General features: G+C 37.4%; 1 protein-coding gene across 2 annotated transcripts in view; it reads left to right on the top strand.

The window, feature by feature from the left end:
* Nucleotides 1-19,216, top strand: part of PCCA (propionyl-CoA carboxylase subunit alpha) — a 472,769-nt gene that overhangs the window by 189,518 nt on the left and 264,035 nt on the right. For both annotated transcript variants that reach the window (XM_004384162.1, XM_023738522.1), the window contains 2 exons: nt 3,873-3,975; nt 8,101-8,195. In XM_004384162.1, coding sequence (XP_004384219.1) covers nt 3,873-3,975; nt 8,101-8,195 — 198 coding nt within the window. The remainder of the gene's footprint in view (nt 1-3,872; nt 3,976-8,100; nt 8,196-19,216) is intronic.

Consider the following 19,216-nt stretch of genomic DNA (forward strand, 5'->3'; position numbering starts at 1 on the left):
GGTGGCATCTTTTCTTCCCCACCCCGTGTCGACCTGGTTCCTCCATGGTGGAGCCCCAAGCGGAGCTGCTGCCCTCACCTGAGGATCGCCCTGAGCTCCGCCTGCAACATCTGATTTCTTTTAGATGAGAAAAAATTAAAATTATACAGAAAACTTCCTTATTTATCTTTTAATGACGATTATCCTGTTACAGAAAGATTTCCACTTTCTTAAACATTAATAAAGGATCTTTTTGTTTTTACAATGTACGTGTGCATTTTTACAGTCACGATTCTATTTTATAGGCAAAACTTACCAACATTTGACTATATAATTTTGAATATAGTCTCAAAATTTGAAGCAAATATATTTTTTAAAGCAGTTATAATTTCACTGAGATCTTGTGCATTACAGGTTTCCCCTACTATCCGAAAATAGAGCATTCCTGTGAAACCTTTTGTAAGCTGAAATGGCATAAAGTGAAGAAGCAATTGCCATTAATTTATGTGGGAAAAACTTTTGAGTGTTCCCAGACCCAAAAAATAACCTACCAAATCATACCAAATAACACACAAAACCCTTACAAGCTCTTTTATACTTTTCTGATACCTTAGGACACATCTTGCTAATGGATGCACAAAATAAATCGAGATAAAGCACAGATGATCACAGAACAGTTCAAAGCTATGGCAGCTGGATGCTGAGATGCTGAGTATAGTTCCCGGGGAAGGAGCTTGGCGACACCACTCTCGCTGCTCGGGGTACATGCTGCTTCTTTAACTGTTCACTGCAAAGTAAATGTTGAGTGCTGTTTCTACTTTTCACCTTTCTTCGTCAAAGCAAAAGGCTTTGGATTTATTTTGGTTAGCGAAAACAGATACTAATTCCCACCTGGAAACTGATCCAGTCCTCACTTTCTCACTTCTCCAGCCTAGTAGCCAGCAGCTCCAAGCAGCACTCTCTTATCCCCAGCCACCCAAGGCTAGGTCAGTGGGGTACCAGCTGAAAGTTTGGGAGGTCCACACACGAATCGCATTGCGTTCATCCTCAGAAACAAAATTTCAAGATCTATCCTGAAGTACAACGCTATCAGTGATAGAATAATATCCATATGCCTACAAGGAAGACCAGTTAATATGTCTATTATTCAAGTTTACGCACCAACCACTAAGGCCAAAAATGAAGAAATTGAAGATGTTTATCAACTTCTGTAGTCTGAAATTGATCGAACATGCAATCAGGATGCACTGATACTTACTGGTGATGGACTGTGAAAGTTGAAAACAAAGCGACTTCCATGTTCAAGCCCTTTAATTGGCTTCATTGCATAGTCATGTATCCATGATTAATTGAAACCCTTCCTGAGGTTAGTTTACCAGGTATGGTCTGTGTAGCCCCCATTTGTTTGCAAGTGTTGCACATGGTGGTTTTAGGTAACAGATACCTAGATTACTTGGGAAATTCCAAGGGATATCTCTCAGTAACCAAAGACAAACGACAATTGGAGTTCTTTGTCTCACAGGTACATTGATTCAAAATACATTCTTATAACTAGTAAAAATACATACACACAAGTAATTTTCTACCTAAAAAATTATTCCTCCAACTTGATAAATAAACATCTCTGAAACTTTGTTGAGATCAACAAAGGTTTGACACTATTTGATTTAATGATACATTTTAAAATGTTGCTCTTCATCCCACATTTATTTGGAACAATGAGAACTCTCTCTCTTCTTCCTGAGGCCAAAAAAAAAAAAAGTTTTTTGTATAATCCACAAAATTTTAGTTCATTTGATACAAAGGAAAACTTAGTAGCCACCAGTTGCTTTATTCTTCATCTTAAAGGATGTCTCCCTCTTGTAACATCTTTCCTAAGCTTTCTCAGGGAAGCCCTGGTGGCGCAGTAGTGAATAGCTTGGCTGTTAACCAAAAGATTGGCAGTTCAAATCCACTAGCTGCTCCTTGGAAACCCTATGGGGCAGTTCTACTCTGAACTATAGGGTTGCTGTGAGTCGGAATTGACTCAGTGGAGTGGGTTTGGTTTTTACGGGTTTAGCATCTGTGACTTGTCTTAAAGTCTTTAGAATATCTGACAAACTTTTAAATGAATAGTATTTGTTGGTGTTTGTTGTTATCATATAATAAATTGGGGTGAGAATCATGAAGGTTGTTGAAAGTAGACTCAGATAGTCTCATAATAATCTCTGCCTTTCCTTTTTCTATCCAAATTTAAATGAAATTTTATGACATGAGTAGGTGCAGTATCAAATCGACTTTTTTCAATACCCTCACTAGATTTTATGGGTTGTGAGGGCAGTTTCTGTTCTGTTTTGTATTCTTAGCCCCTAACTATGCACCAGCCACATAGTTGGGTGATCACCAAATATTTGTTGAATGAGTGTATAACTGAATGTAACAAATGATGTCCTTAATACAATTTTCAATGAGTTTCAAAATATGTTTGTGATGCTATCAAACTTGATCATTATTTTGGTGGTTTTGCTTTTTCATTTTTGGTGCTCTTGGTTTAAATGCAGAACAAAAGCTCTTAATTATTACAGCAGAGATAAAATGTAAAGTGCTATGTGTTTACTTTGTGAAATATATTCTGTCTAATAAAAAGGTGGTTATAAGGCTATTTGAAACAGTGATCCATGTGCTTCTAGTTTCCTTGGAGTTTGTAATCTCCTGAGATCTAAATTCCATTCTCATAAATCAGCAATGTAATTAAGGACTAAGAAAACCTAATACCTTTTCCCTGAGAGTCTGAGAAATAGGAGGTTTTTGCAATATGTTTTGAAATTTTTCTTCTACTTAGTGCTTATTTGCAGTGTTGTATGTTTCAGGCACAAAACAAACAAATCAGATGGTTATTTCTAATATTAATAGATGGACAGTTTGCATATTAAAAGAATTGGAAGATTTTGGTTTTGATGCTGTATATTAAATACAGGTATTTAATCTGAAGGTTGGAAAACCATTACATGTAAAAGGAATTACATTTTATATTCTGACTATATCAATAAATAGAAGATAATACTCAGTTTTATATAAGCAAGTTTGAGTTTTTAATGGACTGCTAGAATAAATGCATTTCATAGCATATGAATTTATTAAGCATATTTTAATGATAATTACTTCAATTATTATTTAGCAATAAAATACTATATATAAAGTGATAATTAAATCTTTATTATCAAAAATTATACTTTTCTCTCTTAATATTATTAATTTTGAACAATTTTAAAGGAGAAAAAATAATAGTGATCTGTGTGGGTGTAGGGGAGATAATTGCATTTCTAAAGGTGTAATTTTAAATATCAGGAAATGTTTTTGAAAATCCTCCTATTGTGTGTTCAAGTCTTAATGAGTATATTTGCTATAGTTTTGCTCCAGTTGTGCAGTTGGCTAGGCCTTTGCATTTTTGTTGGCATCTTCTGAATTCTGAGTAACATGGATATACATTTTTATATTTTTATAGTAGAATTAATATTACAGTTGAATATTAATTTTAATTATTAATTATATGTAATAATGGTAATTATTAATAGTAATGTTAGGGTTGAAGAAATAGAACTAGTCTTATATACTTTGTCTGGTTGACTAAAAATATCTCATACTCAACAGTTGGTTAAATAAGTATTGTTATTCCTGTTTTATAGATAGAAAATCTAGGCTTAGAGAAGTTAAATGACTCACACAAGGCCACAGAGCTAGTGAGTTGAAGAGTTACAATTGAACCAAGGTTAATTTAATTATGTGTACATTGAGTGGATTTTTCTCTGCTGTGTTCAGAAGTAAGCCGAAATAAATATTTAATTGATCTTGTTTTGCTGAAGACTAGAATTGTTTTGTTAGTCTGACTGTTCTTTTTTTGTTTTTTGTTTTAGGGATGGCTTTAGATTATCATCTCAGGAAGCTGCTTCTAGTTTTGGCGATGATAGACTACTAATAGAAAAATTTATTGATAACCCTCGTCATATAGAAATCCAGGTACATTTTCAAATGCTTTCTGATTTTTGTTATGCCTTTAAAATAATATCATTTACTCCTATTGGCAACACGTCCTTTCATCCATTGAGAACTATTGTGAATTGTTCAGAATATTTGAATAAGTATAAAATAAGGGATGTTTATAAATTGATTTCTTACCTTTGTCATCTGGTATGGTTTTTGTTAAAGTGCCAGGATGTTGGTCTGGGTGGGGAATGATATAAAAACAAAGCTCCAAAATGGAACAGTCCAAAGATGTCTGACCAGGTCAAATATATTCCATTTAGAAATTTATTCAGATCCTTCCATCATTTTAAAAGAGGAATGCCTGACCTGGACTCAGGTCATTTCAGTTCACCAGATGTTTAAGTGCCTTCGCGTGACAGGCATTCTGTTAGGAGCTGGTTGTACAGAGATGAGTGAAACACTCTTATTCTAATTAAGCCTACAGCAAAACAGAATGGGCCTACTGGGTACTTCTTTTGCCCCATATGATGTCAACTGGGGCGGTAGTCATATTGGAGCGTGACTGATTTGGAATGTGCGGGGTGGCTCTCACATTTTAGGTGCCTTGGAGGGATGGCTTGAAGACTGGGCTCGGATGAGATACTAAGGCAACTGGGCCTCTCTTTCTCTCTGCAAAGACTTCGGACATCTCTACATGGCTTCTGCGTGTAGCGTTTCTAGATGGGTAGTCTTAAACGGCCAGTCAGAGTTCCCGCAATATGTGGTTTTGAAGCTGTCCTGCCTTTTTAAGGTTTAGGCTCAGAACTGGCACAGAATCACTTCTGTTGCATTTTGCAAGTTATTGGGCCAGCCTAGGTTCATTGCCAGATGGAATTATACAAGGGTATAAATATCAGAATTTGTTTTGCATGGGGGGCCGTCTTTGGATATTAGTTACCACAGTCCACGCTTTAGCCCTCAATAATCATGTCGTTTCACATATAAAATATACCCAACCTTACACCAAGACCAGGATTTCTACTTCTGACTTGGTTTATATGTGGATGAGGCTTCTTGTGTATCGTCCTTCAGGAACAGTTCTTTTGGAGCAAAGGCTTCCAAATTTAAACATAATCTGACACCCACTCACCCAACATACGATTATGAGAAAAGGTCAGGACAGTGCAATAAATACCTTCATGCAACATCATAGAAAAAAGGAGACACATAATCATTACTTGTTAGGTGCCATCGAGTCGATTTTCAACTCATAGTGACCCAATGTGACAGAGTAGAACTGCCCCATAGGGTTTTCTGTGCTGTAATCTTTACAGGAACAGATTACCAGGTCTTTTCTCCTGCAGAGCTGCTGAGTGGGCTCGAACTGCTGACCTTTTGGTTAGCAGCCAAATACTTAACATTGCGCCACCAGGGATCCTCACAGCTGTCACTAGCCCTTACCAGTTCTGAAATCCAGCAGTTGAAGCAGACAGATTCCTTAGGAGGTTATTGTGGTAATTCTAATAAGAGATGATGGCAACTTGGATCAGAGCAGTAGTGGCAGAGGTGGTGAGATGTGGTTGGATTCTAGATATCTTATGAAGGTAGTATTTTCTATCTCGGATGTAATGTGTAAAAAAAAAATTGCAGCATCAAAAATGACTTTAGGAATTTTGGCCTGAGTAATCAAAACAATGGGGCTGCCATTTACTGAGATGAGAAAGACTTTGGAAGGTGCATATTTTGGGGAGGATATCGGGATTATGATGTTAGGCAGATCCCGATGGAAATGCCCATTAGACATTTAAGTGTAGGTGTTGAGTAGGCACTTGGACATTTAGGTCTCTAAAGTAGGGGAGATATTTGGGCTGCCCTTCATGTAAGACTTGTCGGCAACGGGTTTTTTTTGTTTTTTCATTTAAGATCATAGAGACAGTATTAATTTTCCCTTTCTTTGTATTCCCCATCTAGCACTTGTTCTCACTACCAGAAGATCACTTATGTTCTTTTATCTTTAGCTATCTGACTTTTCTAGTAGATCATGAGGTCCTTGAGTACAGAGATTAGGTCTTAATTCATTTTACTGTCCCCAGCAACCAGGTCAGTGTCTTTCATATTACTAGTACTTCATAAATATTTATTGAATTAAATTATATAACTTTATATCTCTGTCAGCTTTTTAATTTTTTAAACTTAGCCGTGGTGTGTAGTCTAGGGATATTTTTTAAATTTAGGTGAAAATGTCTTTCAGTAGCCCTAAGGAGAGAATATAGATAGATGTTTTCCATACTGATCTACATTCAGAGGGTTTTAAATTTACTTATTTTCCTTTATTTAATTATTTATATTAAGTAATTGGTGTACATAATGAAGGGTATTGTTATGGATTGAATTTTGTCCCCCGCCCTGCCCCCCAAACATATGTGTTGGAATACTAACCCCTATACCTGTGCATATAATCTCATTAGGGAATAGAGTTTTCTTAGTTATGTCAATGAGGCCATATCAGTGTTGGGTGTATCTTAAACCCAATCACTTTTGACATCTAAAAAGAGCAGATTAGGCACAGAAGCAAGCAAGCAGAAATGGGGAAAGATAGATGCCACGGGGAGATCTCCGAGGAATGCTAAGAAGCTGAGACAGGGATTTTCCCCCAGAGCAGTCAGAGAGCTTTCCCCTAGAGCTGGAGCCCTGAATCTGGACTTCTAGCTTCCTCAACTTTGAGAACATAAATTTCTGTTTGTGAAAGTCCCCACTTGTGTATTTCTCTTATAGCAGACTAAGAAACTAAAAGCTTGCATCGCTTTCAACCTCTTCTCCAAGTTACCTGGTTTCTATCCCTAGATGCAAGCACCATTATTGTTTTTTGAATGTCTGTCTAAAGATATTCAATGAAGTGTATCTATGGATATCACCTATTATTTTTTCCACCAACTGTCTGTCATGTATGTGTACCTTTTGACATGCTGAAATTGTACACTGGCAATGTGAATGGCACCATTTGGTTGGCTTATACTAGTGGTTTTCAGCTACACAGTGCTGTTCCACAGTGGAATCCATGAATGCTAAAGGTCTTGTATCATGTGAAATCGTTTATTTCAATGATGCTATTTTCAGTAAGCAATGTATGTTGAAGATTTTTCTATATTAAATACATGTATATTTATAGAGGACCATATTAAAACTTTTTAAAAATACATGATGTATTTAAGGATTAACTTCTCTTACAAGTACTTTTATTTATATATTTTTCTGGTTGCTTAGCCCCCTCATTCATTCATCAGAATCATTTTTATTGAATGCCTAGTAAATGTGCAGAACGTTAAAAAATGAACTGGAAGAATGAACATAATTTAGAGAAAAATAAACTATTGGTTCTATGCAGAAGTCTAATATTTTACTTAAAAAAATTATTTGTTGTTTATATGAAATTCAAATTTAACTGGGTGCCTTGTATCTTACTGGCAACCGTAGCCTATTTCCCATAAATACAAATTGGAAAAGTCGTAATTTCTTATATATTAACCTCAGACCTTTTACCAATTTCCTATAACATAAATAAAGCCCAGTAAAAACATTCATATATAAGAAGCAATATAGTTTTGGATGTAAATGCATAATATATCGTTTCCTGATCAACAGACATTTAATGTAAACCATTGTCATCGAGTCAGTTCAGACCCTATAGGACAGAGTAGAACTGCCCCATTGAATTTCCAAGGAGCAGCTGGTGGATTCAAACTGCCAGCCTTTTGGTTAGTAGCCAAGCTCTTAACCACTGTGCCACCAAGGATCCAACATTTAATATGGTTAACAACAAGTGGTTATTTATAATAACATTGTGGTACCATTCCTAAGCACCATCGACATACAGAATGTATGTCCCCTTAATGACACTTACTTCGTAAAATTTGTACAATTGATTCTGATGTTGTTGAAACATAACGAGAATTTTTTCTTCAAACCTTTTTTTTATAAAAAATGTTTTATTGAGTTTTCAGATTGTAAATATAAAGTTTTCCTCTATTAACATCACCCAAAAAAATGTTTTGAGATGTACATATGCTCTATGAGGTTTGACTATTAAAAATCAAGAGGTATTACATGGAGAAATGGTAACTGGGGACATACTCTGTGGGGTATGACTATATAGATTTTGAAATGGTATTATTCTTTCAGGTTTTAGGTGATAAACATGGAAATGCTTTGTGGCTTAATGAAAGAGAGTGCTCAATTCAGAGAAGAAATCAAAAGGTGGTAGAGGAAGCACCAAGGTAAGAGTCTCTCCCAATGAACATTTATTATAGCCTATATATTTCTTATATGTGTTTTTCAATTATTGGCTAAAACTGCTTTAATATTGGGTGGTGTTGTTAGGTGCTGTCGAGTGGGTTCCAACTGATAGCAATCCTATTCATGGTAGAATCTATGAATGTACATTTTTCTAATTAAGAATTTGCTACTTGGATCTTTCTCAGGACTTTACTGACTGAGGCATAAATTTTATCAGTTAGGGGACTTTGGGTTGTTAGTAATAGAAAACCTCATCTTAACAGGATTAAATGACACGTTTTTAAATGACGTAACAAGAATTCTTGAGTTATACTCAAAGCTTAAAGATTTAGTTAATTTATTAGTTCAGCAGTGTCATAGAAAACCCATGGTTTATCCATCTTTCTGCGCTGCCTGCCATTATTGGTGTTCTGGCCAAACTCAAGATGGCCAGCAGACCAGCACATTGCATCCCAACAAACAACATTCTGTTGGAAGAAGAGAGATTTCCTTCCAATGCATTTCTGTTTTTATCAGTGAACAAAGCCTTTTGTGAAGCCTCCCAGCAGATTCCCTTTCTACCTCATTGGCCAGAATTGTATTCCATTCCCATTCCAAACTAGTTAATAGGAATGAGAATGAAACTACTGTGATTGACTTTGGCTAGTCATTCTAATTTGGTAATTCTTTTTTCCAGAGCATTTTGTGGACAGGGGCTAGGGAGCTAGAGGTCTTGCAAAATAAAAAAGTGCCCCCCCCCCCCCCAATTCTAATAGGACTGTCCCAGAGAAATGCTGGCTTAGATCGGTCAAACTTACGTCTCATTGACCAGGGCCTGCTTTCTTTTGAAGTAAATACCATGAAATTGAGAGGATACTTGAAAAAATAAGTTAAGGTTTTATTGGAAGGTAGAAAATAGGATAGACATCTAACTGGGACCGCTATAGGCCTATAGGTAGTATAGACCCTGCTGGTGTTTCTAGGTGTTTTGGTTTTTGGTTGGTGTTTCTAGGAATAGGGAATTTCTGGGATACATGCCTTCCAGGCTTTCATATTAGGGAAAAACCTAACCAAACCCATTGCCGTCGAGTCGATTCTGACTCATACCAACCCTATAGGACAGGATAGAACTGCCCCATAGGGTTTCCAAGGAGCAGCTAGTGGATTTGAACTGCCGACCTTTTGGTTAGCAGCCGCTGCTCTTAACCACTGTGCCAGGAAGGTTTCATAAACTTGACCCTGAATTTCCTGAATTTCTTCTACCTTGAGAAGGCATGTGGGGCATGGTTCTTGAAAATTTCTTGATTCATCAGAGTCACACTGGGTGCTTCTCTAGGCCACTGTTCATGTCTTTGGTGTAGTAATTTCATGGAGCCTCATTTTTAATTTGATGCTATGTTGGTTTTTGTATATATTCTGGTAGTCCGTTTGTTCTTTGAAATCCTCAGCTGAGCATGATAGTTATTTTTAATAGTCAGGCACTAAGAAATGTAAGTAATTAATCAGCATAGCCAACATGCCTTGATTTGATAGGTGTATAGTTTCTGAAAAATGTAGAAGTGAATTTTTAATCACAGGGTAGTGATAAAAATTCTTACTTTAATTTTTAAAACTGTGGTATGGTGTAGTGGTTTTAAACATGGCTCCCAAATCCTTGGACACTTCTCTTACTGATGCAATGGAAAGGATCTATGTGTACTCCCCTTGATTCTGTGCTTTCTGATGCTTGACAAATAGAGTATATAGCAATGATGATGTGTCGGTTTCTGGGCCTAAGTCCAATGAAACTGCCAGCTTCTACTTCCTGTCTTTTGGGACGCTTACACTTAAAAGCCAGCCATCATGCCATGAGGAAGCCCAGTGTAGCCCACATGGAGAGACCACATGGAAACTCCCTGAGGCTACATGGGAAGAGATAGCTGTCCAGCCCTCAGCTGCTCCAGTGCCCCACTGTTCAAGCCCATCCATTGTCTGACTGTAGCTGCATGAGACACCTGAGGGAGAACCACCTATCTGAGCATAATCAATCCCCATAATTGTGAAAGACAACAATAAACTGATGGTTGTTGTTTTAAGTCATTAAGTTTTGAGGTTATTTATTAAACACACACATATGTCCTTTTTAAACAACAGTAGATAAGTAGAAAGGATTTTGGTACTGGGAATGGGTTACTGTGTTACAAAATCCCAAACTATGTGGCTTTAGAACTGGACAGTCAAGAAAAGTGTTAGTTCAAGCCTAAAGGGCCTAGAAGAAATTATTAGCAGAAACTTTGAGGAGGCCACTGTTGAGGCCTTAAAGGAAAAAGAAGTTGCTACTGAAAGGTTCTAGAAAGAGAAGCTTTGTTGTTTAGTGGTGGAAATTTTCACAACATTGTCAACTGCAGTAACATGGACAATAGAAAATGAAGCTACCTAAATTGATCCAACTGAGGAGATTTCCAGACTCTGTGTTGAAATTGTTCCTTGGCTTCTTAGGGCTGCCTGTGGTAAAATGCAAGAGGAGAGAGATGAGTGAAGTTCCCTTTTTAAACAAAATTTAAAGACAATAAAAAGATCCATAGGAGTCCTTAGGTGGCACAATCGGTTAAGCGTTCAACTACTAACTGGAAAGACTGGCAGTCTGAACCCACCTAGAGGTGTCTTGGAAGAAAACCCTTTGGAAGCGCAGTTCTGCTCTGCACATGTGGGGGTCACTATGCGTCAGAACCAACTTGATGGCAACTGGTAACTGGTTATAAGAAACCAAGATTTGAAAATAAAATTGTTTCTCATTTCTGGATTCTACAGATGGCAAGACATTCTTAAATTTAAAAAATTCTTCTAGAAGAGACTATAAAAACCCTGTTGCCATCGAATCGATTCAGACTCATAGCAATCCTTTAAAATTTCAGAAAGACCTAAGATAGTGCCTTATGGGAACGTGCAGAAAGAGGAAAGCCATCTATGACTATTAAGGGTGTGTATCTTGCAGGTCCTTTCCTTTACCCAATAGTGCTCCTAAGAATTTTGAGTGCAGTGTATCATAGTAGCTTTGCAAGGAACCCACGGTAGAGAATGACTTATCGTAAAGAGATTAGTGGTTGTGGCTTGTCTCTAATGGAATGAACCCATATGAGAGTCAGGAAAATGTAAAACAGTTTTTTAGAGACTTGTTCTGATGAGAGCATTTCCAGCTTTGACAAAAAGGGACAGAGGCACTTCAAAATGAAAAGAGGTCTTTGGATCCCCAAACTTCACCAGTCATACTGATAAAACTACATAGCTGCAAAGACAGGCAACATTTTATGGAAAAGGAAAGATAAATCAGAGGATAGAACCAAGAGCCCAAAGGGCAGAGCCAAAACGCACAGAGGATTTTTTCCAGAAGGAACTGGCTGCAAGCAACCTGACCTAGTGCCTTTCTGTTTTCCCTCTTACTGAACAGGAGGTGCCATCATGGTTATACTTGGCCTCTCCCACCATTGTATGTTGGGTGTAGGGGAGACAGTTAACTTGTCTTTTTAGTTCGCAAGTCTTTTGAATAAGAGAAATCATATAGAAGGAGGTGTACCGGAGGACTCCACCCTTGGAGCTATATCCATACCTGGACATTATTTAAATATCAAAATCCTAGTCCCTGAGCCTGAACTCAATACCATGATAGAACTTTCTGGGTGGTTTTTTTTTTTTGCATGTGGGAAACATGTAAATTATTGCTGTCCAGAGAGTATATTGTAGAGGTTTTAAAACACAGCTCTGAAATTGTGTGGCATCCTTTTCTTTGAGATGTTGGGTACATGTCCTCTCTCCTAAATCTAGATTTTGCAGCTGCTTGACCCATAGAATACAGCAAAAGTGACATTGTGGCAGTTTCAGGAAAAGAAAAGGCAGCTTCCACTTCCTGTTTCTTGGGGTGCTCACTCTTGGAACCTGCCACCATAATGTGAGGAGGCTCAAACTAGCCCAGGTGGATAAACTCCCTGGAGAGGCACTGATACTACATGGAGCTAGAGATGGCTCAGCAGCCCCAGCTCCATGAGTTTCCTACTGTTCCAGCTGAGGACATTACCTGACTGCAACTGCATTAGCGACCCTGAGCTAGAACTGCTGAGTTAAATCCAGTCACACCCAGAACTGTGAGACAGAATGATAAAATGATTGTCATTTTAATGTCATTTTAATCCATTAATGTCATTTTAATCCATTAAGTTTTCAGATGATTTGTTAAGCAACAATTGATAACCAGAACTTTTGACTTTGATAGTACCAACACATTGCTACTCTTGTATTTTATTTGTTTGTTTATACCCATAAATGATAAGATGCAGAGGGACATATTGTAGGGTAAAAAACACCACAAAGTTTAGTAAAGCAAAAAGAAAGGTTTTATTCGGCATATGTTCAGTAGGAAAACAGACAAGCATGCTGCCAGAGCCATGTCTGCCTGAGTCCAAGGAATATTACAGAATAGGCAAGAATGGGAAGGCAGACAATCATGCTGCTAGAGCCTTGACTGTCCGAGTCCAAGGAACATTACAGAATCATCAGTATATATTAACATTATAAAATGGGCAAAACCATTGAAAGCTTCACCTTTTCACAGATTGGCTAGAAACTGCTAAATCTCCCTGATTCTACATTTTGAATTGTCTTTCTTAACAATCATCGGTACAGGTTTCAGCAATGACAGTAAGGAGGGTCTTCACTGGTCCAGCAAATCTTCTATTTACTAAATGCTAATAGGAAGGATAAGAGTGGGAAGTCTTTTGTGCTCTGTTTTATTCGTTTATGTGAAAGGCTCCCGAAAAGAGATTTTCCAAGATTGTCCTAGCTATTGTCTTTATGCCTGAGGGCCCAGTGGCTATGTCCTTGTGAGTCCAACTCCAGCTGGGTCACATTCTCTGTGCTCAAGGACAGGGAATAATGGCTCCAATATTATCTCCTACATCAGACACCATTGCCTGTCTTTCTTGTTGTTGTTGTTGTTAGGTGCTGACTCACAGCAACCCTCTGAGCAACACGAGGAGACACTGCCCAGTGCTGCGCCATCCTCACAGTCATTGGAGCCCATTGTTGGAGACACTGTGTCAATCTGGAGCCCATTGTTACAGACACTGTGTCAATCCATGTCATTGAGGGTCTTCCTCTTTTTCGATGACCCTCTACTTTACCAAGCATGATGTCCCTCTCCAGGGACTGGTCCCTCCTGATAACATGTTCAAAGTATGTGAGATGGAGTCTTGCTATCCTTGCTTCTAAGGAGCATTCTGGCCGTAGTTCTTCCAAGACAAAAATATGTTCAATATTTTTTGCCAGCACCATAATTCAAAGACGTCAATTCTTCTTCAGTCTTCCTTATTCATTGTCCGGCTTTCACATGCATATGAAGCAGTTGAAAGTAGCATGGCTTGGGGCAGGCTCACCTTAGTCCTCAAAGTGACATTTTCGCTTTTTAACACTTCAGAAGAGGTCTTTTGCAGCACATTTGCCCAAATGCTGCTGCTTCCATGGGTATTGATTGTGAATCCAAGTAAAATGAAATTTTTTACAACTTCAGTATTTTCTTCATTTATCATGATGTTGCTTATTGGTCCAGTTGTGAGGGTTTTTGTTTTCTTTATGTTGAGATTTAATCCATACTGAAGGCTTTGTAAGTGCTTTGTAAGTGCTTCAAGTCCTCTTCACTTTCAGCCAGCAAAGTTGCATCATCTGCATCTCCAGGTTGTTAATGAGTCTTTCTCCAGTCCTGATGCCGCGTTCTTCTTCATGCAGTCCAGCTTCTCGGATTACTTGATGAGCATACATATTGAATAAGTATGGTGAAAGGATACAACCATGACATACACCTTGCCTGATTTTAAACCACACGGTATCCCATTGTTTTATTTGAACGACTGTCTCTTGGTCTACGTACAGATTCTGCATGAGCACAATTAGGTGTTTAGAAATTCCCATTCTTCATAATGTTATCCATAATTTGTTATGATCCACACAGTCGAATACCTTTTTATAGCCAATTCGAGGCCCTGGTGGTACAGTGGTTAAGAGCTCAGGCTACTAACCAAAAGGTCAGCAGTTCGAATCAACCAGCCACTCCTTGGAAACCCTATGGGGCAGTTCAGCTCTGTCCTATAGGGCCATTGCTAAGAGTTGGAATTGACTTGGCGGCAATGGAGTTTTTTATTTTAGCTTTTAGCATCCTTCTGGTATTCTCTGCTTTCAGCCAAGATCCATCTGACATAAGCAATGATGTCCCTTGTTCCACTTCCTTTTCTGAATCCAACTTGAATTTATAGCAGTTCCCTCTGTCTGTACTGCTGCAACCGTATTTGAATTATCTTCAGCAAAACTTTACTTGCGTGTGTGATATTGTTCAATAATTTCCACATTCTGTTGGATCACCTTTTTTGGGATAGGCACAGATATGGATCTCTTCCAGTTGGTTGGCCAGGTAACTGTCTTCCAGATTTCTTGGCATAGACGAGTGAGCACCTCCAGCATTGCGTCCATTTGTTGAAACATCTCAATTGACATTCCATCAATTCCTGGAGCCTTGTTTTTACCGAATGCCTTCAGTGCAGCTTGGACTTCTTCCTTCAATACCATCGATTCTTGACCATATGCTACCTCCTGAAATGGATGAACGTTGACCAGTTCTTTTTGGTACAGTGACTGTGTATTTCTTCCTCCTTCTTTTGATGCCTCCTGCATCGTTCAATATTTTGCCGATAGGATCCTCCAATATTGCAACTCGAGGCTTCAGTTTTTCCTTCATTTCTTTCGGCTTGAGAGATGTCGATTGATTTCTTCCCCTTTGGTTTTCTAACGCCTGGTTTTTGCACATTTCATTTTATAGTACTTTGTCTTCTCAAGCTGCTCTTTGAAATCTTCTGTTCAGCTCTTTTACTTCATTATATCTTCCGTTTAGTTTAGCTACATTATATCTTCCATTTAGTTTAGCTAGTCTACATTCAAGAGCAAGTTTCAGAGTCTCTTCTGACATCCGTTTTGGTCTTTTCTTTCTTACCTCCCTTTTTAATGACCTTTTGCTTTCTTCATGGTTGATGCCCTTGATGTCATCCCACAACTCATCTGGTCTTAAGTCATTAGTGTTCACTGCGTCAAACCTATTCTTGAGATGCTCTCTAAATTCAGGTGGGGTATACTGAAGATTGTATTTTGGCTCGCATGGACTTGTTTTGATTTTCTTCAGCTTCTACTTGAACTTGCATACGAGCAATTGATGGTCTGTTTCACAGTTGGCCCCTGGCCTTGTTCTGACTGATGATACTGATCTTCTCCATCATCTCTTTCCACAGATGTAGTCGATTTGATTCCGTGTATTCTTTCTGATGAGGGCCCCGTGTATAGTTGCTGTTTATGTTGTTAAAAAAGGTATTTCCAATGAATAGGTCATTGATCTTGAAAAATTTTATCATGTGATCTCCAGTGTCATTTCTATCACCAAGGCCATATTTTCCAACTACTGATCCTTCTTTGTTTCCAACTTTCACATCCTGATCACCAGTAATTATCAAGGCATCTTGATTGCATATTTGATCAATTTCAGACTGCAGAAGTTGGTAAAAATCTTCAATTTTTTCATCTTTGGCCTTAGTGGTTAGTGCGTAAATTTGAATAATAGCCGTATTAACTGGTGTTCCTTGTAGGCGTATGGATATTTTCCTATCACTAACAGCATCGTACTTCAGGGTAGATCTTGAAATGTTCTTTTTGACAATGAATGTGTTGCCGTTCCTGTTCGATTTGTCATTCCCGGCTTAGTAGACCATATGGATGTCTGATTCAAAATGGCCAATACTAGTCCATTTTAGCTCACTAATGTCTAGGATATCAGTCTTCCAGCGTTCCAGTTCGTTTTTCACAACTTCCAGTTTCCCTAGATTTATACTTTGTACATTTCATGTTCTGATTATTAATGGATGTTTACAGCTATGTTTTCTCCTTTTGAGTCATGCCACATCAGCAAATGAAGGTCCTGAAAGCTTTACTCCTACCACATCATTAAGGTGAACTCTCCTTTGAGGAGGCAGTTCTTCTCAGTCGTATTTTGAGTGCCTTTCATCTGAGGGGCTCATCTTCCGGCACTGCATCAGACAGTGTTCCGTTGCTATTCAGAAGGTTTTCACTGGCCAATTTTTTAGAAGTAGATCGCAAGATTCTTCTACCTAGTCTGTCTTACTCTAGAAACTCCATCAAAACCTGTCCATCATGGGTGACCCTTTTGGTATTTGAAATACCAGTGATATAGCTTCCAACATCACAGCCACATGCAAGCCACCACAGTATAACAAATCAGCAGATGAGTGGAGCTATCTTTCTTAACAACAGATTATTTAATTTTTTAAGGGAAGAATCTTAGTTTTTTTTCCCTCTCTTGAGGCTATGCCCCCTACCTTTAAATATACTTGACTTTTTTTTTTCTTTGGTCCTGATAACTCTGAAACTCCAGTGAACACATCTGTTCACTTACTTGTGCTGTAGAATCTTTTCTCGTATTTTTTGGACACTATTCTTTCTTATCTTCTATATTTCATTTATAATTCATTTCTGGTTTTTGTGGGTTTTTTTTAGTGTTGATTTAGATTTCTTTTTTTCATGGTCTTCTATTCTTTTATTAGATACTGTTACAATGTTTTTAATGCAACCTTAGAAGAAATAAGAAAAAGAAAATGCATTGATTATTCTACTTTAGTAAATAGGTAGTCGTTTGAAAACTTTAAATGAAAATAGAGCCCTGTTTATCCTAGCCTGTTAATTGATGATATTTCAGCACAGTCTTCTTCTGAACAGTAGTGCAGCTATTATTGTTTCATATTAATAATTCAAGAAAATTATCTTTGCATTATGGGGGAACAGTTTAAAAATTTTTTTTTAGAATAGTAATTTAACTTAAAAATCCTGCCAATATGATAATTTTTCATATAAATAGAAAATTGAACTTTACAATGACAAATTAAATATCTTTTAATAAAGTGTCCTTTTCATCGATAGGATAGTAACGGAAAATAAATCCAATAATCTGGCCCAGCCCCTTTCTGAACTGTGCTACATTATTGGACTTCCTCTTTGTAAATGATTTTGAATGATGATTAATATGTGAATTGATATTTATCTTGAGTGCTTGCTGGAAATAGGTAGAGATGTGGTGACAACACAATATTCTGAAGTAACACAAACCTCAGACCTTTTTTTCTTATTCACTTGTTTTTTCGATAATCTTATAAATGCTTTTCCTTGATAAATCCCCAAATAAAACTTCCTTTATTATGTGATCTTATAACTTTTATGCAGTGTTTATATTTAGAAATATTTTCTACTGATTTTCTATAGCATATCTTATTAACATCAGTTTTTTTTTTTTTAAGGTTTTATTCCTGTTTTCTGGTTCATTTTTATCTGCAAGTTTTTGCTCGTCTCTTCTACTTGGGTTGACATTTGAAACAAAATGAAGTTTCTATTTGGTTTAAGAATATGGTGATTAAAAAAAAACAGATTGATTTCGAATTCTATGTCCTTTTTTCTTTTTGTGAAAATATACGCAATAAGACATACACCCATTAAGCCATTTTTACACGTATGGTTCACTGACAGGGGTTCCGTACTTCACATTGTGTCACCATTCTCACTATGTGCCCATATTGTTTCACCACTGTTAACTTAGGCTCTCTGCCCCTGAAAGTTCTTGTCTGTGTTTTGGAGTTCTTGTTGTCCATTTAATCTCATACAGATAATTCTTTAAAAGCGTGCAGTGCTCTTGGCCAACAATCTTTTTTACTTGAGCTGAATTGTTTAGTTTCATGGGATAGCTTCGGTTCAAGGCTTAAAAATTCTCTACAGGCAGTAGATTTGGGGGTTCCTCCAACCTCGATGTATCCAGCAAGTGTGATTTCCAGTAAGAATTTTAAGTTCTGTTCCACATTTTTCCTCAAAGATCCCTAGCCAGGCACCATCTATTTCAAGAATTCTATTTTTTAAACCCACAATTCATGTCACTTTTTTTTTTCTCCTTGTTTAAGTTAAACAAATCTAACATCCTCTATTGATTAGGACTAAGTTTCCTCTTGAGCAACACAAAAATCTAAAGTAACAGTGGCCTTATTTCTTTTTATTTAAATTTCTGAAAGTGTGCATTTTAGAACTGTTTATGGTGGCTCTATTCTACAAAGTCCTCAGAGGCCCAGGCTCCCTCAAGACAGTCCTTTACCATTTCTGGGTGTGGCCCTTTATCTTATGGCCCAGGACCAGGTTGAAAGAAGAAATGACTAAGAAAATGCATAGGGAATGCTCTACCTGTCTCTTTAGGAATGGTCTTGGAACCTGCCAGTTTTGATTACTTGGCATTTGATCTGAAGTTTAGGCACTTTCGTAGGGAGGCTAGGAAATGTTTTCTTTTTTCTTTAAGTGGCCATTTGCTCAGCTAAAAATTCTAGTAGTATGGAAGAAGAGGAGAATGGGAGCTGGTAGAATGGTAACCATCTCTGACGCACTCCTTTTGCAAATTTATGTTTTCTTTCATGCTTTATCACTTTAAATTATATTACTTTTCTCTTTTTATTGAAAACCTACTCAAGTCTTACCTGGGGTTAAGATCTTTGTTCACAGACTGGGAACCCCGAATCATAATTTTGGCATTTTCTCTTTCTTGGCAATTTAAGTTGCTTGTGTGAACATCTCATCTATTATTTTAGACAGAAAATTTAAAGCAGTAGGAATCAAAGTGAAAAAACTGGAACTAATTGCTAATAGTGAGCTGATACATATTTGTCCACTGTGAAATATTAAAATATCTGGAATATGTAGTTTTCTAACTTAATACAAAGTTCCTAAAGTGAAAATCGACCACTCTGCTTTGAGTGCAATGATACAGTTACTTATAGCTCTAACTATCACTAGCAGGGTTTATGAGAAGGGAAAGGCCAAGACCAGAGGAGGGAAAAAACAGAGTTTTGTTCTACTGTAATTGAGATTCTCCAAGTATTATAATGTTAATCTTTAGTTGGATTTTCTTGTTTTGGTT

Source organism: Trichechus manatus, unplaced genomic scaffold (genome assembly GCF_000243295.1).
Source record: "Trichechus manatus latirostris isolate Lorelei unplaced genomic scaffold, TriManLat1.0 scaffold00118, whole genome shotgun sequence".
In the NCBI taxonomy this organism is placed as follows: domain Eukaryota; kingdom Metazoa; phylum Chordata; class Mammalia; order Sirenia; family Trichechidae; genus Trichechus; species Trichechus manatus.